Source organism: Stegodyphus dumicola, chromosome 1, assembly GCF_044657685.1.
Source record: "Stegodyphus dumicola isolate Sdum_Otavi_A_Nest chromosome 1, ASM4465768v1".
NCBI classification, from domain to species: domain Eukaryota; kingdom Metazoa; phylum Arthropoda; class Arachnida; order Araneae; family Eresidae; genus Stegodyphus; species Stegodyphus dumicola.
In genome coordinates this window covers 200,185,487-200,212,786 of record NC_140768.1, presented here as the reverse complement: position 1 = coordinate 200,212,786, position 27,300 = coordinate 200,185,487, and the positions used below count along the sequence as shown (strand labels likewise).

The 27,300-nt window shown below is 31.1% G+C and overlaps 1 protein-coding gene across 2 annotated transcripts in view; it reads right to left on the bottom strand.

The window, feature by feature from the left end:
- The window catches only part of Atg17 (autophagy-related 17), a 160,588-nt gene that overhangs the window by 31,749 nt on the left and 101,539 nt on the right, over positions 1-27,300 (bottom strand). For both annotated transcript variants that reach the window (XM_035372965.2, XM_035372966.2), the window contains exons 17-25: positions 25,346-25,524; positions 24,647-24,737; positions 23,618-23,821; positions 16,706-16,945; positions 15,025-15,133; positions 10,290-10,362; positions 5,796-5,879; positions 5,655-5,712; positions 336-383 (exon numbers count right to left, since the gene is read on the bottom strand). In XM_035372965.2, coding sequence (XP_035228856.2) covers positions 336-383; positions 5,655-5,712; positions 5,796-5,879; positions 10,290-10,362; positions 15,025-15,133; positions 16,706-16,945; positions 23,618-23,821; positions 24,647-24,737; positions 25,346-25,524 — 1,086 coding nt within the window. The remainder of the gene's footprint in view (positions 1-335; positions 384-5,654; positions 5,713-5,795; positions 5,880-10,289; positions 10,363-15,024; positions 15,134-16,705; positions 16,946-23,617; positions 23,822-24,646; positions 24,738-25,345; positions 25,525-27,300) is intronic.

Below are 27,300 nucleotides of genomic sequence, written 5' to 3'. Positions count from 1 at the left end.
TGTTCATTTAAAAAAAAAAAAAAAAAAAAAAAGAGACATTAAAAGCAAAAAAATAAGGGCTTTAAAGCAAAAGTAAGCACCTATAAGGGCCTTTATATTTTATTTTCAAATATAAGGACTTATAAGCACTTATAAGGACCACTACAAACCCTGACAACGTTAGTTAGCTGCATTACTAAAGAGCACAATATTATTACAATATAAATAATTTGAAACTTTTGATTAGTTAAAAGAATCAAGACTGGCATTAAAAGAATGTATACACTTTAAACAGAACTATAATTTCAAACTGCTTCTCAATTACAAAACAATTAAAATAAATACAATACACTTACAAACTTTGCAGTCAACTCTTGACATTCTTTTTCTTTCTTATGAAGCTTCTGAAATCAAATGCAAAAAATATCATACCTTAGAAGTGCTTATTTTATAAAATATTATAAGCAAAAACATTATATTACATGATATGCATGGATATTAAAAAATTTAAAAAGAGAACGTATATGCACAACTATGTCACTTATACATTTACAAAAACTTTTCCTTCACATTTTTAACACCAGAAAAGAATCTAAATAATGTTTCATGAAGATACACAATTATAAATTTGAAAAAAAAAAAAAAAAAAGGGCGAGGGCTACATTTCAACACTCATCTTAAAAGCACCATTTAAACCGTACACACAGAAGAGGGAGGGGTTCACTCAATTCCTGTACGATTTCAGTAATTATGTTTAAAATCAAAGTATATAATTGTAATTCAAATGATAAAGCAAACAGGGAAGAATATAAATTAATGTTTTCAAATCTGTTGTTAACAGCTTTCAGAAAGACATTCCAGTATAACAGCATACGCACCTAATTCTGAACTATCTGCACTAATTGACGTATAGAGATGTTCAGATAAATTTAAAAAAAAAAATATTAATAATACAGAATTAGATGAATAAAATTTTAATGAACGCATGCCTAAGACAAAAAGAAAATTTTAAAAGGCTTTAAATAAGTAATATACAGTATATAATTTAAAATAAAGAGCGATAAAAATTCATGAAGGAAGGAAGAAGAGGAGAGACCTTAACTAGTTTCTCCTCCTGTGCATTGAGTTGAAGCAGTGAGACACCTCCTCTCAATACTCATTGAATCGTTTACATTTAGTTGCTGCATGTTTAATTTAGTACGTAGGTTAAAAATTTGTATTGCATCATACAAATCATTACATAAGTGTAATTAAATATAGTTTTAATAAAAATACATTGACAAAAAAATTGAAGAGATTCACAGTGCAGTAAACACACACTGTGAATCTCTAATTTTTTTTTTGTTTTAGATAAACTCATCCTTTTGTTTGCATACCCTATTTTAAAATTAATCAAATTTATGTGATTAGCACATGCAAAATATTTTTTAGTTCACAATATTTCAGACATTGAGTTCCAACTTAAATATACTTTCTAGCCGTTTAATTGTAATTCATGCAATGAGCAAGCTTGTCTATACTATAGCGAATCTAGATAGATAATTGAAGAGATTTTTCTAACATTTAAAAAAAAAAAATCTGATGCGTACACCACATGACTTCCTTGCATGGAATATTAAATTATACGCATTTTTCTTGCATTTAATTTAAACTTATTGGATTGAATTAAATCTACATCGTCGATAGGGCATAAACCACAACAGAATAAATGCACTTTTTAAAATTCACTATATTTGTTTATCATAGCAACACTTCGGCGCTAGGTTCACTTAACAGCGTTACATTTTGTCCTTATTATAACTCAGAATCTTATGAGGATGCAATTCACTGCAGAGGTAGATAGAAGTATACAAATATGTTAGGAAACAGCCAATCGCGCTTTCATGTCAAGAAATATGCAAAAAAGGCAGTTCTTAAAGGGTTACAGAAGTTGATTGTAAGTGCTGAAAGAAGGTGTTTAAAACTTTCGTGCAATTTGTTTTCAAGACATACGTGTTTCTATGAATTAAAGAAGACGAATGGAAAATTCTGAGCGCTGCCGTGCTGTGGGGCGCATTGAAGCAGGTCAGTCGATCACAGATGTTGCTCTTTTCTTCGGCGTTCATCATTCTGTAATTTAACGTTTATGGAAACAATTTCAAACCACACAGACAGTTGTCCAAAGGCCCGTAGCTGGTCGCCCAATGGTTACAACCCCCGCGGAAGATTGATATATTGCTATTGTAGCCAAGCGGAATCGCAGAGCGACCTCCACACGTGTGACATCTATGGTTACAGCGCCCATTGGTAAGGCAATATCTGCAGCTACTGTACGCCGAAGATTACATATGAGTGGACTGTACGCCCCCCGGGTACCTCGAATTTGTGTTCCTCTATCTGTCCAATCAAGAGGGGCACGATTATAGTGGTGCCGGGAACATGTCAATTGGAATGTGTCTCACTGGGGCATTGTCATGTTTACTGATGAGTAAAGATTTGCTCTGGAGCCCTATGACAAGGATATGGCGTGAACAACGAACACGCAATCAGTCCCAAAACATCATGCATTCCGAGGCGGAAGCATTATGATGTGGGCAGGGATTTCATTAGGATACCGCACCGACCTGCACATCTTTAAACGGGGTTCTTTGACGGCTGTCCGGTAGCGGGATGAAGTCCTAGAAAATATTGTGAGATTGTACGCTGGAGCAGTTGGCCCTACTTTTGTTTTAACGGACGATAACGTATGTCCCCATACAGGCGACATCGTCGATGACTAATGGTTCACAAACTGGAGAGAGAAGGGATTGCGCGTATGGCATGGCCAGCATATTCGCCCGACCTTAATCCCATTGAAAATCTTTGGGATGCTTTCGGCCGTATTGTATCTTCACGCTTCCCACCTCCAGCCACTCTTATTGAGCTGGAAACTGCTCTACAAGAAGAATGGCGATTGCTTAATTCTGCGGTGGTTGACCACCTAATTGAAAGCATGGTCACAAGTTGTAAACTTTGTATATAGATGAGGGGGGGATCACATACCATATTAATGTCCTCTTTCTTTTCATTTCATGCTGTTTATTTTCACTTTATACGTAATTCTGTCTAAATCTCCAGTATGTCATTATCTGATAACTTACAAAAATTGATTATTGTTTTTATTTCTGAATATAATTATTGATTTTATTTTATGCATAAATATATTTGCTACTGCCGAATTTTGTGTTAATCAAAGCAGTACAGTACAAAGTCCGTAATCCGGACGTCCATTATCGGGAATGATCTATAATCTGGACCTCAAAGCCACAAACTTATGCATGCGTGTAACACGTTTACACAGGTGCGTTTGATGAGCGCATGCGCGTAAGCGTTTACATGCATGCTTCCAATAATGAAGAAAGTTAGAGGTTATTGAAAACGAAAGAATTTCGATTGACAAATTAGTTGGTATTCTTGACACAGCAATTACAGGACTTGAACAGTGGGACTTTGTAACTGAACAAGAAATTATGTCTGTTTATAGAATTGAGAAAGTATTAGCACAAAAAACAAAGCAACTTAAACAATTTACATTGAAAGAAATGTTTAATAAAGTAAACAAATAAATATTAAGCTTGTTTTTTTTTTTTTTTTTTTTTTTTTTTTTTTTAATTTTGATACCGTTTAGATCGTAATTCAGGGTTGCCACTCAAACAGGAGAATGAAATTCCCTGACTTTTCCAGGTTTTCCAGGTATGTTTTGAGGCTGTGCTAACAGGTAAATTAATTATGGTATTACTTGTACTGTGTAGCAAATTCACTTAATTATTCAATAAATCCCAGAGGACATTTATTCTTAATTATTCTTGGTACACTTTGTTTGATAATTTCGTTTACTTTTCCACTTAAAAAACTTAATAAAATTTAAGATATATACATTGGATAACAACTGTTTGTTTTATTTAATTATTACTCATGATCATCCCCAGTTCAACACGAGGCTAATCCGGTTCTTATAAATCACAACACAATGCTAAAAGTTAGGTTAGATTTTAGGTAAATTTAATTTGTGTGAGGTGTATTCTTAAAAGGCACCTTAACACTTGAAAACACAAATATAATTATAATAGGAGTTGTTTTCTCCACTGAAGATTGAGATCAGAATCTGCCCAATCTGGAATAAAATAAGGCTTTTTTTGCAGACAATCTGCAGCTAAACGAAAGAAAGAAATCTATTTAATGATAATTTTTCACTAAATTGAGGTATTTTATATTTATTTCGCAGCATACATTAGGAAAAAATATGTGCATTAAATTTCGTGATGTCATCATACTGCTAGAATTAATTTCAGGATTATGCCAGAGAAAATTTCCTGAAATTTGGAAATATTATTTACTAATGATAAATAAATTTAGAGGAAAGAAGCAACATTAAATGATATGAATAACATAAAAATAAAGATAATTACTTAAAAATTTAATTAGAATAATCAAAGATATTTTAGCGAATATAGTTATATTACATGGTTATCCTAGATGATTGATTACTATTTTTTTATTTTACTGCAAAATGACAAGGTATTTATTAAAAAGAAAAGAAAAAAAAAAGAAAAAAAGATTTTGCGGTAAAATTCTAATAATTTTTGCAGTTTGTGAACCAATAAAACTTGATCATGAACAGTTATCTTCAAGATTACAGTCTATGAAGATTACACGTCCATATGATAACAAGGTACATAACGATGATTATGTGTACATGCAATTTCTCAAACCTGGAACTTCTAGATCTGAGAAAAAAAACTAATCCAGAATTTTGGATAAATCTCCCTTGATTTGCATGTGTTACAATGTATGCCTCAAATACAAACTAGACTTATTCATGGCCAACAAAGTGTTCACTGAAGAAAGGAACAGAATACACCTGAATCTTCTTCTTCTTAAGAATTACTCTCAAACAAACATAGTTATGTACTTCACTATATATCCCAGCACAACACTTTACAACAGAAAACATTCCATTCATTTAGGACAGATAAATTCAAATACATCTAAAGCTTTTCAGGTTATAGACATATGAAAACGCTGCAGTCATTAGGATTTTTTTATGCTGGGAACGTAAAAAAGGTGCCATGCCCTCGCCAGAACTCCAACCACGGACCTCTTGAACAAGCGGCGAGCGTGGTTCCAATTATATCACGAAGGGATGCGGAAAAAGAGGGAGAAAATACATTCATCCTTTGGATTAAAGGAACCAGTCACCAAATCCTGATGGTGACGAATTATTGTCCACCACCTTTTAGTTCAGATACCTTTTGTAAAGTCATTATGATTTTTTGATGCTAGAGACATGAAAAATGTGCAAGGCTTTCATTGGGACTCGTACCCTGGACCTCTCAAATATGCGCTGAGCATACTTTCAGTTAGACCACAAAGGCATGCAGAAAGGAGGCAGAAAATACATTATAACATATTTAAATACATTTAGATTTTATCTACCTTTTCCACTTATAAACCAGGAAATTATTTTGTTAACCCTTTCTGAAATATTCATCAATTATAAAATACGAAACAAACCATTGAATTTAAAGTGCAAGAAAATATAAAAGTGCAAGAAATATAAGATAAACTTTTATGAATTTTATATATATATATATATATATATGGTCAATTTCGATGAATTTTTATCTTACAATGTATTAACAAAGAATTATTTTTACCTTCTTTAAACTTTCCATAGTTTGCTGTGTATCACTGGAAGAAGAAACAGGTTTTTCTCTAGAAAGGGAGAAAAAAGTTAACATTGCAATATTTACAACATATGTACTACTTAACACCTTATTTTTAAAGAATTTTCTTACACGGCAGGCTTGAATTTCAAGTAAGGTCCCAAATCTTCCCGAATTTTTTCTAGAAAACATCCAAATTGAACCTCTTTGCTGGAACTATGTATAAAAAATTATGACTTATATAAAATAAATTAAACACATAACATATTATTTTCAGGTATTTCAGCATTTAAGATATGAAATAATACATGTAATTATTAATGTAACAGAAATAGCATATTTCAGTTACAGATAAGATCATAAGAGATTTTGCACAGCAGTAAGTAAAACTTTTACAGTACATTTCTGTACGTACCATTTGGCATAAAATAAAAGTTCTCTTTTTAAAAATTTTCTTTTCATTTACATCACATAAAGAAGTAATAGTACTTGCATAATTGAAAAAGTTAAATTTTTATTTTTATTGTAACTACACCTTCTAAATTATTAATCTATGGATGAAAAAAAAAAAAAAGGCTTGATGAAAATTAACAATTAAAACATGAGTATACATAAAAATAATAACAGTTAAAATAAGAACAGTCCATAAATACTCATTATTAAATTTCCAGTTTCAGCTACAATCAGTATCAGAATATTGTCAATAATGGCAAAAAGCGATTGAAAATTTCCGTACAGAATGGTAAAAATTTATTTCAACTATACGGCATGTATAAACAGATGGATAATTCCAAAATTTGTTATGTTTTCATGATGACAATTTACTTATCTTCAAAGAAATTCTTTTCAGGCAAAAGACTGTATTTTGCATTTTAAGATTTTCATTATAAAACAAGTATTTTCCTCTGCAGAATGAATCAATGGTAAATGGCTTGCAGGTGGGATTTTTCAGAAATGACTGTTTTCAGATACAATGTAATTTTATTCTGTTGCTTCATTTGACCTGGATTTCAGTGCACATAGCTTCTCCAGAATTAAAAGAGAAGACAGTAAAATGCAAAGAATCTGTACAGAAGCAGTACAAATCGTGTAATGTAACGCCATTATAACCTGCAAAGTTTGTTTCCAAAATATGGTTGAAAGAAAACAATTTTTTCTCCTTTCTGCCTGAGACAGCAAATTATTTTTAAATGTAGAAAGTCGCTAAGTTATTTTTTTTTAATCACTCTTTTTTTTTTAAAGAGAGGAAAAGAATTTTTTTACTAATCTGCGAAAATTTCCTAACTTAACATTTGATACACTTTTAGATGCAGAAATTTTAAAATAATGGATGTCAATTAGTTGAGAAACATCACTATTTTCCCAAAATTCAGATATTATTAAGTTAAAAATTTCATATAAATTTCATTTAAAATGTTTTTGCCTGCCCTATCCAGTGGTGGAAACAATAAAATTCAGATATTTTTAGTCTGTTCATTAAACAAAGATATCTGTGAAAAAATCTTTTTAAATTTTCAAAAACTTAAATCGAAATTTGAAAGAAAAAAAAAAAAAAAAAAAAAACCTTTACCACCTAATATTGTCATCCACAAACAACGAGTGTACAAATTTTGAACTCGTCAGCTTACCAGGAAGTAGTTTAAAAACTAATGACAAACTTTTGACAACAGTGACAAACATCATGAACTAACTAACTAAAAAAAATAAAATGTAATTTATGTCATCTTATAATGAACACTGATATAATTTTATTAAAAGATTTTGAGAATTTCAAATGTTCATATCTTGAATAAATATCCGTAATTATTTGGAAACAACTAACAATATATTACAATAAATTCATATTAATTAAAAAATATAGTTAGTATACAACTGAATGTTAAGAATTATGGTCAGTTTAAAATAGTCAATACAATCGATCAAATAGTTGTTTATACGGCAAAAGTCTTTCCAAGAAGTACTAATTAAATTGAACTTATTTTTAAATGTAAAAATGACAGGAAAAAATTATTTCCCATTAATTTTCTTTTTATAAAGAAAGTTTTATCCTTCTTAAAACAACAGATTATGTTTTGCTATTTCTGCTATTTGTAATATCAGATAAGAAATTTTATTTGATGTAAATGTTTCTTTAAATTCTTTTTTAAATTTCTAAATAACACTTCCGTGACATGGTTTGTTCATATTTTTCTTTAATAATAATAATAAACTTCCTGAAATATAAAAATTTAACATAAATGAAAATTAAATTAAATAAATGAAAATAAGTTTATTTCTTATCAGGGTTCCCACCGAAATTCAGCTTTTAATTTCTTTTAATTTTCCTGATTTTCCATTACCAAACAGAATCATTTCCTGAACCAAATATAAAGACACAATTATCACATTAAACATGAGTAACTGAATAATTCTATATGTTTATGCCATAATCAAGGATATACAGTGGTGGCCAAAATTGTGGACACTTTTGGAAATTTTTATGTTTTTGAACTTTGTATGCTTATAGAAAATGTTACATTTCGCAAAATGCAAACTTGTATATATCATTTTAAAGAGAATTTATTACTGAATTCAATACAAAACACAAAATTCAATTATTTGCAATACAAAAAAAGTTATATGTACTTTAATATAAATAAAAAACACAGTTATGAAGTGGTTTGTAATGTCTAGCTTTCCTGGCCAATCACTGTTCTTTGTTCTGAGAACCAATCAAACGTTAGTAACTGCCAGTAGAAGCTGACATCATGTTTACACTTGAAACAATTCATTATTTTGCTTTGTTCTGTAGAAGGAGGACCTGTTTCTTATACACTGCGATTACAAGTAGGAATTTTTGTAAAAATTTTTAATATTTAGTCAAGAAGCAATGACATCAAATAAAAGAGTAGATTGGACACCTAGAAAGAGATGTAATGTTATTGTGTTACGAGGAAGTGGTCTTTCCTATGCTGAAATTGCAAGACAGGTGGGTGGTTCAGTGACTACATCTGGAGTCAAAAAGTTTTGTTTACGATATGAGACAAATTCAATAAAAACCAAAGAAGGAAAAGCCGAAAAAGGTGCACCACATCTATTGATGACAGAAGAATAAAAAGACTATGTCTCCAAGATAGAAAAATGTTATTAGCGGCCATCAAAAGTGACCTGAATGATGCTGGTGTTTCTGTCAATTCAAGAACAATTAGAAGAAGATTAACAAATGTTGGACTGAGAGGTAGAATTCCACGAAAAAAGCCTTATCTTAATTTTCAGCAATGAAAAAAAAAAAAAAAAAAAAGACTACAGTGGGCAAAGGAACACATTAATTGGACAGATGATCAGTGGTCACAAGTTATATCGAGTGATGAAACTAAGATATCGTTATTCGGTAGTGATGGGCGAAAATATGCAAGACGTAGAATAGGAGAAGAGCAACATCCTGACTGCATTCAAGCAACTGTGAAGAACCCAGTTAGTGTTATGATTTGGTCATGCATGTCAGCAGATGGTATTGGTCGTCTTCATGTCATCGATGGGACACTGAATGCCAGAAAATACATTGACACTATTCTAGAACCAAAACTTCTACCTTCCATCAGAGATCTCTTTCCCAACAATGCTTCGTTTATTTTTCAGCGGGATTCTGCTCCTTGCCACACGGCCAAAATATCGAAAGAGTGGTTTCATACAAAGAGCATTAAATTGTTGTCATGGCCAGGAAACAATCCTGACCTCAATCCTATCGAAAATTTGTGGCACCGTTTGAAAACTTTTGTTCGAATGAGGTGCCCATCAAATAAAAGGGAACTAATTGAGGCTAATTTGTTTCCTGGCATCATGTAATAACGAAAGAAGAGCTTAAAACTCTTGTCAGCTCAATGAAACATCGATGTGAAGCTGTAATCAAAAATAAAGGGTACCCTACTAAGTACTGATAACTCACTGCAATCATCACTATCTAATGTATACGGATAACTATTATCGTTTAACTCTTTTTATATTGCAAATAATTGAATTTTGTGTTTTGTATTGAATTCAGTAATAAAATTCTCTTTAAAATGTAAGTTTACAAGTTTGCATTTTGTAAAACGTAACGTTTTCTATAAGCATACAAAGTTCAAAAACATAAAAATTTCCAAAAGTGTCCACAATTTTGGTCACCACTGTATATATAAAAAATCTTATTTATTACTTATTGTGAAACAAATAAAAGAAACCATATATAGGAATATACATAATCAAGAATATATATATATATAACTTATTTATTACTTATTGTGAAAAAAATGAAAGAAACCATATATAGGATATAAACATCTAATCTATTTGAAAAAAGAGGTAGTGTTCCTGAAAAAGGTCAAATTTTTGGAAGAATTATACATTCATCACAAAGTATTCCTGTGTTTAAATTAAACGAGAAATTTGAGAAATATGCTGCATTGCTGTGATTTGTGCCAGTTGCTGTAAAATATGTTTCATATGCTGTACTGGGTAGCTATTAAATAAAAACTATCATAAATTTTTCTCCTAATGTTAGTTCAGTAACATTGCATGTTAGAGTTGCATTAACAAAATATAATTCCTAAATTTGGAAGGCAATACTAATACTAATTCTATGATTAATTAAAAATCAAGCATATTTACCTTAAAAGTGCAGAATCACTAACTGTCAATGCTTCATAGTTATACACAGACCCTAACGGCGTTTCTAAATATTCTGAAAGCAAATATAGAAAAGATTTAAATAATGTAGAACTAAATAATAATAATATTAACTAAAACACTAATTATAGCAAATAATAATAATAACTAAAATACTAATTACAGAAAGAAAAACTAAATAATTCAAAAATACTAACTATAAAAAATAAAATTGAATACTTCTAAAAATAATAATAATAATAACTTTCCATCATTTTAAGTGATAATCCCCCCCCCAAAAAAATAATAACTAATTTGAACAATGGAACTAGTGGCAAAAACTGAATTATTGTAGCTTTTAAATATTTTCAGACATAATATTTTGATATTCCAAAGTTAAAAACCAATTATATTAATGTTTAAATGCATAAGTTTGTCACATTCTTTTAAAATGTGACAGAGAAATGAATTTTGTTTTTGTTACCTCCTTTAAACTACAGCCTGTTACTTTAGAATAAACATTTCAAGGTCACATTTTCCCCTTCTGGCTTGCCTTGTAATTATAGTAATGAATATTTTGGAAGACGGATCAGTCCTCTAATTCCCTAATCCCCTCAGTGTATCAATGATAACACGTTACGATTTTGAAGTGCTTATTTTAAATGGACTACAGCAATTTCACAAGTATGTGGCAAAACACTTAACTATACTTGCAGCACTGGTTAATCATCCATTAATATTTTATTGTCTTTAGAAAGCACTTATATCCTAAACAGACATTAAAACTATTGGGATTTCTGGCCTGCTAAACATATAAATACATGCTGAAAGCCAGAATCATCCCTCAGAGCTGTCAATGCAGCAAACAGAATTTAAAATTTATTAATGACAACAGCATATACCATATTATTATTGCATTTGATATAGCTACATTTACTCTTTTTGAAGGCACCCTTAGGTGTCCTATCTCATTCCTGTTGAAGAATCGACTATTAAACGCACAAAATATTTCTACTGTTCTGAGAAAATATCTGCATAACCAGGTTTGTGTTCCAGTCTTGGGAAATAATTGATCTCCCATGTATGTTTTATTTTCCTAGAAATGATTTAGAAAGTGAAGAATTTTGTGTTCAGAATCAGTACTATGATCAATTATACGATTAAGACATATTATAATTTTGCACTTAAAGAACTTTATTAAACTAGCTAAAACATAATGAATTTGTCCTTAGTTAGAAATCTGGTTCAATGAGGGCTATATGAAAATTATATTTTACTACTTACTCAACTCACTCATGATGAAAAATTGTTTTTTAAGGATTATACTTTTTTTTAATAAATCTTTTAATTGGATGCATATTGCATCTGTAGTTATTATTTAAGGAAATAAGGCAGTATTTTTTTTCCAAGAATACTTCATCATAAGTAAATTTTAATAAATTTCTTTATTTTCAGATCTTACGACAAAATTTTCCAATCAATTGCAAATTGATACTAAGTCTGCTTTGAAAATTGTGTCAGCTTTCAAAAAGATATCTGTGAAAAGAGTTCATCTGGCTGCATATGCAGAGAACAAACAATGATGTATTCAACTATTTTTTTCTTTCCTTTTCCTGAAAATGAACCTAAGTTGTAACTAGGAATTTCCAGAACAGCTCAGCCATCGGATGTTATGTTATACTGACATAAAAATTAAATGAATAAGACAAGAAATGCATATTAATTTGAATCTTCTGCACAATTGATTTTATCAAGTTTTTTTGCTATTAGGTATTAAAGTTCAGATTAAAAAGAAAAAGATGTCGTCCAGGATTAATTCTGCAAAAATGAAAGTAAGAAATCGTAAATTTTATTTTCAAGGTAATCTTGCAAGATCTCTGTTGGATTAAGATCAGGAAATTTTGCTAGCCACTGTGACTTTCAATGAATTTATTCATCAACAAGGTTTGCTCAATGTGGATGAACATTATTTTCAACAATTAAATATTCAGATCCATATGCACCACTGAAATGTCTTACATAAGATTCCAAGATCTCATCACTGGCTGGTCAGAGGTCTGTTGAAAATATGTATAGGCAATATGTGTATCAGTCATTATTCATTCTCATACCATCACACCTGCATTAGCGAAATATTGATGTTTCATAAGTTCAAAGGAAGATTTTGTGTTCCCGACTCCTAGATGTAAAAAATTTAGCATTAAATGTTAAACTAAACCTAGATTCATCAGTGAAGAGAACATGAAACCACTGATATTGGACCATTTTTTTTAAACCACTTTTCATAGAACCACTTTTTTTAAACCACCTTCCCCTGCCCCCAATGTCTGTCTGAATGTATAAATGATTTTGTTTCATCCTCTTTAACTGCTAAGTGAAACTTTCAAAAAAAATTTATTTTCGATATTTAAATTTTCTTCATTCATATAAACAGTTGCTTAGATTTTGGGTAAAACTGGGCACCTGGAAGTGGTACTTTACCCAAGCCTATCACAGTCTTTAATGGGCAACCAAAAGTTTTACTTTACTTGCAACCCATTACAGTTTGTAATGAAAAACTATATTAACATATAATCAAAAACTTTTCAATTCTAGTATAGTGTGGGATACTAGAATTGTGGGAATAGCATATTTAATTTTGGCTAAAATTGATAAATGGAAGTGATACTTTATTTCAAGACTTTTGTAAAAAAAATGCATTATGAGATAATCCCAGAATTCTCAAATTTGGTATTTAAAATAAGTATGTGAATGAGAATGACACACTGTGTTTATAAGCAATAAATGTAGTTTTGGAATTATTTATTCTAAATGCAATGAGAATAAATTCCTCAGAAAAATGAGCTCTCATTATGAATCATTTATTTCAAGGGGGGAGGAATTATTTAAATCAGCCCTGCTTATATCAAGGATGTACAAAAGACTGTTTTATTTGGGAAAAATAATTGACAGTATTCAGATTTTACGAAGTCTCCCCCTCCAAGCTGAATTTTCTGTTAACATTTAAGTTATTTGCATGTTAATAATTAATATTGTATTTCTATAAATTCTAGCTTTACTATAAAAGCTACAGAAATCAAGATAGGTAAAAAAAAAGTTGCATATGCTAGAAATTTTCTTGTTCTAATCCATATTCCATGGACCAAACAAGTAATATGACTGTCGTTACAACATTACTTATCAATAGTTTTTTTTTTTTTTTTAAACTTATTTGCATTATTTTTAGCCTAAATATACAGTTATCCCTATTTTATAAATATTTAGTAACTAGCAAACAATAATAATCAAAATGAATATCTAAGAAAATACTAAGAATCTGGATCAATGATTTTTTTAATCATTAAAAACAAACAAAACAAACAAACAAATAGTTTACCCTCTAACATCTCAGAGGAATTTACCAGTAAGCTAATACAAACAGTATGTTACTAATTTAAAAAACTAAACCTTTACTCTTTAAGTTTATTTAGTCAATTTAAAAAATAATTTCAAGTTTTAAAAACTCATTTATATGAGTGTTTTTCCTTTCTGAATGTAAAATAGGATAAAAAGATAACAACACCAAAGTATTTAAGTTCCATTACCATTTGAATAAAAGAGCTATACTGAAAGAATTTTGAAATACATGTTGCTAAAAAATTTTCAACATTACCTTTAGATTTTATTTTTGATAGAGGTGGTGATGCATACACAGAAATTTTATAATACATTTTATGATGATTAAAAACACATTTTATTTATTAAAAGAATAGTCTAAAATAAACAAGGTTGCAAAACATATAAAAAAGAAATTATTGAAATAAAATTACTTCTCAAATTAATTTTTTTTATTATGCTGAAGACACTTTTTAAATACAGAAAACAAATGAAAAATCTTTGGCTTTATCAACTAGCAATAATTTTCAATCTTTAACTGTAATGAATAAAAAGATATTTAATACTTGATAGTTTCCACTTTATATTCAGAAAGGAAATACAGAAACAGACATCACAACTTTAAAAATTGAATTTTCCTTTTGAACTGAGTTTCAATTCTACTAAAAGTAAAAAATTAAATTAATCAATTTGTAACATTGTTGAGCATTCTATTTTATAAATTGGAAAAAAAAATGATAGATCTTAGGCCACATTAATAAGCAGCAACTTCTGATCTTTATGTGCAACAGGAAGAAGGCTAAAAAATTAATGTTTTAATAAATAAAAAAGAAAGAAACGAAAACTAAGATAAAAATGATTTTTTACAGGTAACTAACCATCAAAATAAGTTAAAACTACATATCAACATGCTAATCACAAATCAAATCTAATCAAAAAATTACACTGTAATAAAATCTGAACTTTTAATTAGATTTCCTAGTCATCTAATGACTTATCTGTAAAAGATTATAACAAATATTTATTTAAATTATTGAATCAAAATCAGTTTTTTCAACAAAGAAAATTTTACTAATTTTCTTTCTGATCTAATACTTTTAATGTTCAAATACTTCAATTAAAAAATAATGCAGGAAGTGAAAGCTACTCAGTAGTTGACTCTTATCCAAATTACCTCAGCAGAGTTCAAAAATTATAATTATTATTATTATTCAATATTATATACCATTCACTTAAATGTGTTGTCCATTCTAATCAACATAAGCTCTATAAAAATGATTAAAAAAAATCAGTAAATAATTATTTTTAAATATTAACATTAACAAAAACTACCCCTTCAATAAAACAGGTTAAAATAACTTACTACATATAGATGAGACATTTTCCTGCAGTGATGAATTTTCCACACGCAAATCTTCAATAACCGCATCTTTTTCCTTGGCAAGTTTATTTATGGCCTCATTGAAAGAAACCTATATTAGTGATAAATAAATTCCAAAATATATTCAGATTTATTATTTCAACACAAAGCTTCTTTGCCGATAAATTAAATCTGCTTTCAAAAAAAATTAAACATATAATTATTATACAAGAAAAAGAAAATAATAATTAAATAAAAAAACCTGAAAGTTTTCAGATTTTATATTACGTCCAAAAGAGCATTTTTTTAAACATTTTGTGTGTTACCTTTAGTTATTAAATAATGAAGAATCTGCATTATTTTATCTGTAATGTAGATATTATATATACAATGCAGATCTTCTTTGCAGTTAAACCATAACATTCAATTCAACAGAAATATCACAAAATATTTAAAAGAGCAAATCTTAAGAATTTCCAATACACAGTATCCTGCCACAAAATCCCCCCCCACACACACACAGTGTTGCCAATGCCTGCTTTGAAATTGTTGAGTTTCTTAATCAAAAACTCATAAATGCTTTACAAAATCTGAAATAGATTCTAAATTTGTGCTCCCAGATGCCCATATTTGGCTGGAGATGTACGTTATTCAAAATTTGATGGCTCTAGCTACCGTTGTTTTATCACAATGCGAGAAACATTCATACATTTATGCAGGTTCTTCATTATTTAATTTCTTTAAATATAATACAGGGCTCTAATATTTGGCAGCAACAATTTAAAACAGTGATTTGCTATTTATAGTGAATCAAAGCAAAATGCTGAAATTAAATTAATATCTCTTCTGGGCAAATTGCCCTTTGGGCTTAAGTTTCTTTTGTGCATATTTGGATATATTTTTGAATTAATTGCCACACCTTCATAGTTTACAGATACAGTATTTAAGTACCACTGGAAATGCCAGATGCCAAATATCAACAATTTTGGATAACTGTATAAAAAATTAATTAACGTGAGAAATATGAAATGAAGGGAAGAAATTTTCCGTTTAAAACTACAAAAACAGCCTTTTTTTTTTTTTTTTTTTATATATATCAACTTGAATATCAAAAGCCTACATTCAAGATTAGGGGGGGGGGAAATTGCTTTTCAGACATCATTGTTAATTCATTTTCAAAAAAAAGTTGCACATCATGTCTTTGTTTAATTCCAGAATCCTTTATAACTTAAAAAATACACCACTACATGCTCTCCCATAGAAGGCAGGTTTATAAACATTAATCACTTTTTCAAAAAAAACTAAATTTGTTATTGAAGAAAAAAACTAAATTTGCATTTTTCTTAACAAAAATTAGGCCAGCTTATCTAGAATTAATTCAGTTTGCATAAAACAAAGGTGAAGTTTTTATGACTGTGAAGTGACATCTCGTGCATCCATTACTGGCACTAACTCGCACTGTAGAGCAACAATGTATATGTGCTTATAGCATAACAAGCTCTATAATGGTGTTACAAATCTTCCGTTAACTTATTCCCCCCCCCCTTCCAGAGAACACTTTCTTTTTAACTTTTAAATATTCCAGTTATTTGAACTTTCTGGTTAGTTCAATGCTGGATAGTTGGGATTTTACATTATTCCTATTTATTGTTTTCTTTGAAAGAAAAGGGTGCATAAAACTTACCTGCTTTTCAGCAGTAAATCTAGCTTTCATTTTCTCAATCTTGCTTTCATGGTCCTTTCGCATATTTTCAATCATTTCTTGTCTAATCCTTTCTTGTTTTTGTCGCTCTTCTTCCACAGCTTCTTGTAACTTTCTCTTTTCCTCTTCCAAAATAACTTTCAAGTTTTCATTCTTTTCTATTTCCCACTGACTATGTTTTTCTGATATTATTTTCTTCTGTTCTTTGGGCCCTATTAAAGCCTGCAAATTTTAAGAGAGTTTAGTTTGAAAATAATAAAAGCAAATTTCCGTAGCCACAGCTCAAATAAATACCATTTAAAAATGTTGTTATTAAATTATGATAATGGTATAACTTTTAATAAAATTAGTAACTACTGAAATACAACATAATAAATTTAGAGAAAGTACAATGTTTTTTATACTGATTACTCTTTTTACATTCATAAGCTTACTACTAATAAAAAAGGGGAGAAGAAAACAGAACATATTTTTTTGAATAAATAATTCTTCCAAAAAAATTTCCCTATTAAAATGAAAAAGAAAAAAAAAAAAACTTTATTTTATATAGTTTCCTGAACTGCACTTGCAATAAATTTTAGGACAGATTTTTCAGCTATGGAAAGCACAAATTTTTCATAATATAATAAAACTTTAAAATATGAATATTAAAAACAGGAAACTGTTTTCGAATTCCATATTAACACCTAAAAATATCAGACTAATATCCTTACAGAATAAAAAAGAAATACAGTCAAACGTCGTTAATTCGGACACCCATAATCCAGAGTGATCTATAATACGGACCTCAAAGCTAAAAACTTTCTGCGCATGCGGCGCTTTGACACATGCACATAGGCGTTTACGCGTGCGCGTAAGACCTTTACGACTGCGCATATGCGTGTGCGCAAGTGCAGAATATGTTTTCGCGTGCGTGTTTAATGTATAATGGACGGTATAAGCTAAAATTACCTAATTATCTATTTCAGTTAATGTTGATGATTGCGTTGTTCCTTAATCTTCGAATTGGATGCGGCTTATTATTTTTTGCAGACTGTAAGAGCAATTTTATAAAAGTAAACTTGAACTTTCGATTATGTCAAATAGAATTTCCGATGCTGGAGTTCCCAAAGGATCTACAAAATGAAAGTATGTTTCGATGTCCATCAAACAAAAAGTGGAATTGCTGCAAAAAATGGATAAAGACATGAAGAAGGTGACAGAGAGGTTAGTGAAAATGAAACAATTTCGATTGACAAGTTAGTCGGTATTCTCGGCACAGCAATTACGGGGCTTGAACAGCGGAACTTCGTAACTGAACAAGAAAGTGTGTCTGTTTATAGAATTAAAGAGAAAGTATTATCACATAAAACGAAGCAACTTACATTGAAAGAAATGTTTAATAAAGTAAACAAATAAATATTAAGCTCTTTTTTTTTTTTTTTTTTTTTTTTTTTTTTTTTGTAAATTTTGATACTCTTTAGATCATAATTGTTCTTTATTTCATAAATTACGGTTTCATATTTTTAATTTTAGAGTTTCTGCATGCCATCTTACGAGATTTAAACTGATGATCTATAACCCGGAAAAATCGATAATCCGGAATTGCCGATGTCCCGACGAGTCCGGATTAACGACTTTTGACTGTAATTATTTACATATAGATGTGATATGTGTACTAGGAAAGCTCTTACATAAAAACAGTACTTACTTTTCACATCTAATAAAAGCAGGTCTTTATTGCTTTAAACAAATAAATAAAAGGAAAAATACAGATAGCTACATTCCAAAATCTGCTGTAAAGTTTTATTATATTTGATGCAGATATGTACAAGAGTAGGTAAGAAATTTCTGTAGCCACAGCACAAATAAATGGCATTTAAAATGCTATTAAATTATCCTAATCATATAAACTTTAATAAAATTAATAAGCAATGAAATATAATAAATTTAAAGAAAGTACACTGTTTTTTATACTGCTTACTCTTTTTACAGTAATAAGTTTACTACTAAAACTTTAGTAGATACATGAAAAATTATATGATGCATAAACTAACCAATTATAAAAAATTAAAATATTACATTCCAACAGGTATTTAGATATGATCAAAACTATATATAGTAGGAAATAATCTCCTAAAAGTACATAGGTACAGGTATCAGAAAATTTAAAAAAATGTAGTTAATATTTCTCTGATGATCTCAAAGTCTTTACATCAGAATTCACTAAGTTATCAAATTTTGAATCTTATTCTCTAATAAACACTTCAGCTAATCAGACATGATTGCATTATTTAGAACAAATACATAAGCAGTCATTTTAATTGCAATAGACCCAATAAATTTATATTTTCCTATAAAGAAAATACAAACATGACTGATAAAAATTATATACTCTGTCACAAAAAAAATATATGCACCCAGAATTACACGAACTACTATCACAAAACTTAACACATATGTAGTGTAATGAGAAGATAAATTTAAGAATTTATGACATGAAAAGTTACAAATCAGTAAGTAGTATAGGTAGCTCTGGCAGCTATACAAGCCAAAACACAGTATGGCATCGAAACAAGTAGGTCACCTATGACCCCCTGCAGAACATCATGCTATAATCTTTGTAACCTGTGCAGTTAATTCACCAATATTCCAGGACGGCTACAGTTGCCCTCCAAGCATGTCCCATACATGCTCTATTGGTGAGAGGCCTGGTGACCTGCCAAGCTACAGGAGCATGTCATATTCTTGATGACACTTTTGGTAGAGTCATGCAGTATGTGGACCAACATTGTCTCGCTGATAAATGGTAACTGGGCTACTTGATACCATAAGCACTACAACCAGCGTTAAAATGTCATCCACGTAACTACGAGCCATAATAGAACCTTGAAGAATGATTAGAGGTGATCGTGTGTCCCAATAAATCGCTTCCCACACTGTCACACCTTGTAAAATCAAAATATGCTGCTTGACAACAAATGACGGATTGGACCGCTGGTCTGGCTGCCTGTAGACTCGGGTGCATTAGTCATCAGCACTGAGACTGAATTGGGATTCATCACTGGAGATCACATGCCTCCAGTCACACTCCAACTTGCCCAGGTTTGGCAAAATTCCAATTGACACTACCTATGATGTGGCATCAGTGGTAAGTCAATGAACATTGGCAACATATACCAGCATTGGCCAGTCGTCTCCGTTTAGTTTCCTGAGGCTGAATTGAGTTTCATCACTGAAGATCACATGCCTCCAATCAGTCACACTCCAGCCTGCCCGAGTTTGGCAAAAATCCAACTAACACTTCCTATGATATGGGGTCAGTGGTAAATTGATGAACGTCAGCAGCATATCCCAGCGTCAGCCAATGGTCTCTATATGGTTTCCTTTAATACCACTGGATGCCTAGAAGTGGTAAATGGTGTTGAGTCAATGCTAGCAACATTGTTGGGGGCGGAAGAGGCCGCTCTTATGATTGCACGATCATAACACTCATTTGTGTTCCTGGGATCACCTGACCCTCCGCAACATTAGGCTATCCCTTCTGTTATCCATTGCCGCCAAGATCAAGCAATTACCATATTGCTCCAACCGAGGTAGTGGCCGATACACCTGCTCGACCAACCTGCTTCTCTGATGCCTACTATATGCTCCTCCTCAAAGACTGACAACTGTTCATACTGCCAGCAGTTACGTATCAGAGGTCACTGTCCATCCAATTTGACAGATTCATTTGAATTGCCCTATGGTCAAGCAATCAAGCTTTGAAACTCTCCCAGCTACCCACCTCATATGTGCATACCCTTGTCTCATTGCCGTCGAAATTTAAATCATTTGCCTTTCTCTTACCAGACTATATTCTTGCCAAGTTTCGTGATTGCGGCTTGATTTCTTTCGGACTTTTTTTTAGGGGGGGGGGCAGAGTATATATTTAACTTAAAAGTTCATGTGATTTCATAAAATAATTTACAGGCACAGTTAATTCCTCTTTTGGCCTTGAAAAGCATTTTATAATTGCTATCACAGTCAATCCACTTCTCAGAGATTAATCCATGTTTTTAAGACAAAATCAAAATTGATTCTTTATTTTACTTTAGTCACACCTTATTCTTTTGGCCTTGAAAAGCATTTTATAATTGCTATCACAGTCAATCCATTTCTCAGAGATTAATCTATGTCTTTAAGACAAAATAAAAATTGATTCTTTATTTTACTTTAGTACCTTATTTTTATGTACCTTATTTTACCTTATTTTTATGTAACTCCAGATGATTTATTCCTTGTTCCCCCTGACAACTTCTAAGTATGAAAAAATTAATTAGGCGAAAATGGCAACATCAAAGCAATACAGGCAAAAAGTTAGCATATTTCTTTCATGCTGGGAAGGAACACAGAAAAACAAAGAAGAAACAGGTTTTTTTCTACTTAATTTATGTATTTATTTCAGACCTATTTTAATTCACATGTAGCAATACTATATCAGTAAATAATTTAAATATTTTCATGTGTTTATTCTTACTTGTATATCTGTAATAATCTTTTTAAGCGTAATATATATATATATATTTTTTATATAGTATTATTTTTATATAGTAATTACTACCTAGCTTTTTAATATATATATAAATTTACATACTTGCTACATTTTCATGTTTGTGAATCTGGATAGGTTTTGAAACTGAATCTTTCTCTACTAAAATAGCATATTAAAATAAATATTTAAAAGAATCTTAGCTACATTACAAAGCTATGAGGTAACTAAAAAATTATATGTTTTCTTTTTTTATCAAAAAACAGGTTTAGCGCACTGCATCAGCAAGATTTAAGAAATAGTTTCTAGTTTAGAAACTTATCACAAAAGCGATCATTATTTTTTTTGTTAGCATCCAGTTCTCTGCTATTTCTTACTATTTGGAAGGTTCAGTTCTTCTTGTAGTTACTTTGTATTTCATAGAAGAATTAACATTTATTTTCATGTAAGTTAAACTATAGAGCAAATTGTTACAGAGATATAAGTCGATAAGGATTCAGTTCTAATAGCCCACTCTGGATTATTAATATTTGTAGGAAGGAAAGTAAAATATAAATGAATGTGATAATTAATTCACTGTATGCATTTTTTTTTTTTTTTTTTTTTTTTTTTCCCCCCCTCAAAATTTTATTTTGTAAGTTTGAGGTTGAGAGCTTTTAGCAACTTCATGGATACTGCTTAGCCTACTTTTACCAATGCCTTGGAAGTAATCCAACTCTGACAGGAATACCTGGATAGTAACAAAAGGACAATTTTCATAAATGCTAAGAGAAATATATCCACTAGAAGATGAAATGCACGTAGGTTGGAGATAAATATACACTACCTGACACTGAAAATGCAACACCAAGGAGGAGCGGCCAGAAAGCAATGAAACTAAGTGAAGATGTGTGAAGACAGTGCCCACTCAGTATGTTGTAGGACCACAATGGACGATGATACATAAAGCAACATGTCTAGATACAGACTCAATGAGACTGCTGATGGTGTCCTGAGAAATGGCTCTCCATTCCCTGTCGACTACTTGCCGCAGTTCGTCTTCTGAATCCGACAATTGCATACAATCACATCCCAAAAGTGTTTGATTAATGAGAAATCTGGAACGAACGGTGGCCAAAGAAGCATCTGTACACTTAGCAGAGCATGTTGCCTGATGTGAGCAGCGTGTGGTCGGGCGTTATCCTCCTGATAAAAGGCAGTGGGCACTCCCTGAAGGTAGAGGAGCATCACCGGCTACAGCACATCATCCACATATCGTTGGGCCATCAAAGTGCCCTTAATACAAATTAGAGGTGACCTGAAATCATACACAATTGTGCCCTAAACCATGGTATCCTACGCTGTTGTGCGTTGGCGTGTTCCACAATTGCTGTCGGATTGGACCTGTCTCCACATCAATTCCACACTCTTATGCGCCAACTATCAATGGAGAAACAGAAGCGTGATTCATCTGGGAACATGAACCTGTGCCATTCCATCACCCACACAGCTTGAGCCTGGCACCATTGTGGATGCTGGCATCTATGATGCGGGCTCAATGGCAGTCTTCTTAATGGATGCTACAAGTGCAGGCCACTAGCCACAAATCAACGGCAAATGGTTCTGGTCAATATGGGAACATCCAGGGTGTCTTGAATATACTGCAGAATGGAGGTAAAGTGGCTTGCGGGTGTGCCATAGCTTGTCGGCGGATCCATGTTACTCTGGCTGCACCAACACTCCTCGAACTTTCCACATTTCCTTGTTCCAACCATTGTCTCTATAGCCAATGCACTGTTCTAGGAGTGTGTCAGCTGAGATTTTGCTGCATCGACCAACCTGCCCTTATCAGTCTGATCACCATGCCCCTCGTAAAATCTGCTGGAACTACCTCTGTTGACGACAGCCTGGCCTTCTCTGCTATTACATGCATCCTCTGAGACAAAAACAAATTTTCTACGATAACTTCAATAGCAGAAATAAGGCAAAGAAATTGAACATTCTCCAGGTTCCTTCCCTTATACCTTCTTCAGTGTGCGCTGGAGAGCTGCACATTTCATATCATTCGTATAACTCAGTGATGTGCGTCTATCCTGAAATTCGCATAATTTTCGGGCCATTCCTTCTTGGTGTTGCATTTTCAATGTCAGGTAGTGTACAAGATATGCTAAATAACAAAGAATTATGCCTGGTGTTATACACATTGGAAAAAAGTTGAATTATAATGCTTCAAAGGAAACTAAAACTAAACATCTAAGAAATTAATTTAGATTTTTACATGCATAATTTTAAGCAAAGTAATAATTTCTAATTTAACCTAATTTTTTAGAATTTAAGCATTCTAAAAAATTTCTTCCTTTAACAATTTTAATTAGCAGTATTGCACAGTTTTCAGAACTACTTACCTCAGAATCTATGCTTTCTAAACTACGTACAGATGGTAATCTTTCGAAAGAAGTAGCACTAACTGCCAATCGATAGCGAGAACGCAAAGACTCCATAGCATTAGTGTGCTGAGAATTTAGTTTTTCCAATTTATTTAATTCTTCTTTGCTTTTCTCAAATTCAGATTGCAAATCTGATAATTTCTGACTTGTTTCCTTCAGTTTCTAAAAAAAGACAGATAAGCCATTTTTGACAACTCAACAGAACAAATTAATTTCATATAAAACATCCACACAAAAATACAGAACAGCTTAATAAATCATAAAGCATGCATTTAATATAGCTGTCTAGAATGGATTCACATTGACAGCTATCATCCAAGATAAAGGACTGTGGATTCCTAATATATATTTCATTTTTACAGCATAAAATTTATACAATTATTTAAGGCATTTTAGATTTAAAATTCTGAGGAAACAATCTCTGGCTCACTTTCATAAAAACGTAAAAAATGCATAAAATTTTACAGCAACTATAACAGTCTCAACTGCACTTTTGGCTAAAAAAAATATTAGGTATAACCATAATGTTTCATTTAAACACTGGTAATAATTATAGGTGTATCTGATTATAATTTACAGTATTTTTCTATGAAATATACATTTAAAATATCATTTTTTTTAATAATTTATAGCAAATACAGTTCTATGCAAATCAAAACCAGACCAAACAATTATGGTATCTTGCAATTATGGTTATTATCTATTAGAATTTCACAAGAAAAATATCCCAAGTTTCTCACATTTTCAGCTAACTTACAATACATCAAATTATATTTCAAAATTTATTTTTATAGTTATTCCTTCTTAGAAATTCTTGTAAATTCCAAGGTATCTTCACATTATATTAAAATAAAAAAAAAAGTATGAAACAAATTAATTAAGTGAAAATGACATCATCAGAGCAAAACAAATTACGGACAAAGAGAAATTCAATATGCTGTACATAAAAGACTGTAAATGTCATGTAAAAAGTAATCACATTCCTACCTCCATACACTGTTTTTTCTCTGTAGCACTTAATTCTAATTCTTTTTCAACTTTAGCCAAAGATTCAGCAGCAGTTTTAGACTCTTGCAGCCTAAAACAATTTATACAAATTTTTATTACATAAATTAAAGCCTCTTCATTTACTTCTTATACTTAATGTAACTTCTTACAAATCTACAGTCAATATATATAAAAGTATTTTATAAGAGATTAACAACATGATGATACATGGTTTAAGACTGTTTTTATACAGTATACAAAATACTTTTGCAGTCATTAAACTTTGAGTATTTCGTGAATAAAAATGGTAATAAATCATGTAAAAATTCTGCTTAGGTCAATTTAATCTTCTCATTTCAACCTTGAATTATTACTGTTCTAATCTGTGCCTGATTTATTTCCATCGTGATGAACAACATATAGCAAGTTTAATGAACACAGAAATTATTTTTAGTAGAATTCTATTTCCCAAAAATTCAACATTTTTGATTCTATTCCCCAAATAGCAACTTTTGAATCTGTCCTAAATAATGCTTCATCAAAGACATTTTGTACTGAATTTGCCACTGACTTGCAGCCTCTAATCAAAATTAACACAGGTAACGAAACTGAAACAGTACTTTAAAAACTAAACAATTTTCAAGCTATGATTTAAAAAAAAAAAAAAAAAAAAAAAAAAAAAAACTTTATAATAAACACCTTTTAATTTCCTCTTGCAATACAGCTTGTTCTTTTATCATCTGTAACAATTCAGCCTCTTTCTGAGCTAGAGTAGATGACATAATGAGGCCTTCTTGTAGCTTTTTTTGTAGTTCTGCTTCAAGACATTCTGTTTTCTTTTGTAAGAGATCCTTTTCATTTTCAATTTCCATATGTTTCTATAAATAGGGGGGAATAATTAATAAGGGAAAATTTTTTATTAAATAAAAACAGGAAAGTTTTTCCTTGATATAAATTTATGACTATCAACACAAGGTGCAAATAATTTTTTTTTTTTTTTTTTTTTTTTTTAATTTATCTCTCCCTCCCTTACTTCAATTTATAACCACTCCAATTTTCTCTCTTTATCTCCTAATAAAATATAGCTGTTCATAAAGAATAAAATGACAGATAACACAGTACAATCAACTAGAAAATTTATAGTGATATCTCCTCTATGTCTTACACACAACACAAAATCAAAATATCAGAATAATTAATGAAAATGTTTTCATTAATTATTCCCCCCTCCTAGTTCCCTCCCCTCCCTAAAAACTAACTAAATAAAAAAAATAGGTTAAGGATTCTTTTCCCATGGCACAAGCAGAAGTGGTTTTAGATCGTTTGGGTGAAGCAAAGGTTTTTTTCCGACGTTAAATTTCAAAAATGGATGTCAGATAAAAAGTCAGAAGATGAGCAGTTACACCCCATTTACTTCATGAGTAAAAAAACTAGTCTCCAACAAGAGAAGCTATCTAGTTATGAGCTTGAAGTTTTAGCTATAGTAGAAGCTCTAAGAAATTCAGAAATTACCTTTTAGGATCTAAGGTCAGAATAATTACGGATTGCGATGCTTTCCAGAAGACTATGTTAAAAAAAGATCTAACTCCTAAAGTGGCGAGATGGACATTACTTGTAGAAGAATTTGTTCACAGATCTGGACAGCAAATGAAGCATGTGGATTCGTTAAGCAGAAACGCTGTCATGATGGTTACTTGTTCTCAGGGAGAAGTTACAGCCAAAACTGCAGCTGTGCAAAGAAGTGATGAGCATCTCCAGTTGCTAAAATCCTTAGTCGAGCAAGGACTAAAGAAAGATTTCCTAGTGAAGAATGGTATATTATACAAGTTCGACAGTGGTCGCGAACTACTTATGGTACCCGAAGCATTAGAGCTAGAAATCATACATAGTATCCACAACAAGGGACACTTCGCAGTGTCCAAAACGGAAGATCTGCTGAAAATCAACTTTTATATTCCTAACCTTAGAAAACGAATTGAACAAGTTATTTCAAATTGTGTAGAATGTATTTTGTGCAACAGAAAATTAGTTAAGGACGAAGAGTTGCTGAATCCCATACCAAAAGATAGTATCCCATTGAGCACTTTTCATATCAATTTTATATGGCCATTACCTTTGACAAATAAGAACTACAATCATATCTTAACCGTGGTTGATGCATTCACACAGTTCGTGTGGCTCTTCTATCCAGTAAAGTCTACATCAACTCAAGAGGCATTGCAGAAACTGAAACTGCAACAATCAACTTTCGGTAATCCTTTGAGAATTATAAGCGAAAAAGGTACGGCATTTACCTCTAAAGGCTTTGAAGATTACTGTAGTCAAGAGAAGATCCAGCACATATTTACAACTACAAACATTCCTAGAGGGAATGGACAAGTGGAAAGAATTCATCTCACTCTGATTCCAGTCCTATCTAAATTATCCATAGATGATCCAACCAAGTGGTACAAATATGTTGGAGATGTACAATGGATCTTGAACAGCACTAAGAGCAGAAGCACAGAGTTCTCCATTTGAGTTCCTCACTGGTGTTAAAATGAGAAATCGAGAGGACTTAAAGATTATAGAAATTCTCGAAGAAGAAGAAAGAAATATTATGATAAAAGATCGAGAAGATATGAGAGAGGAAGCAAGGAAAAACATTCTAAACA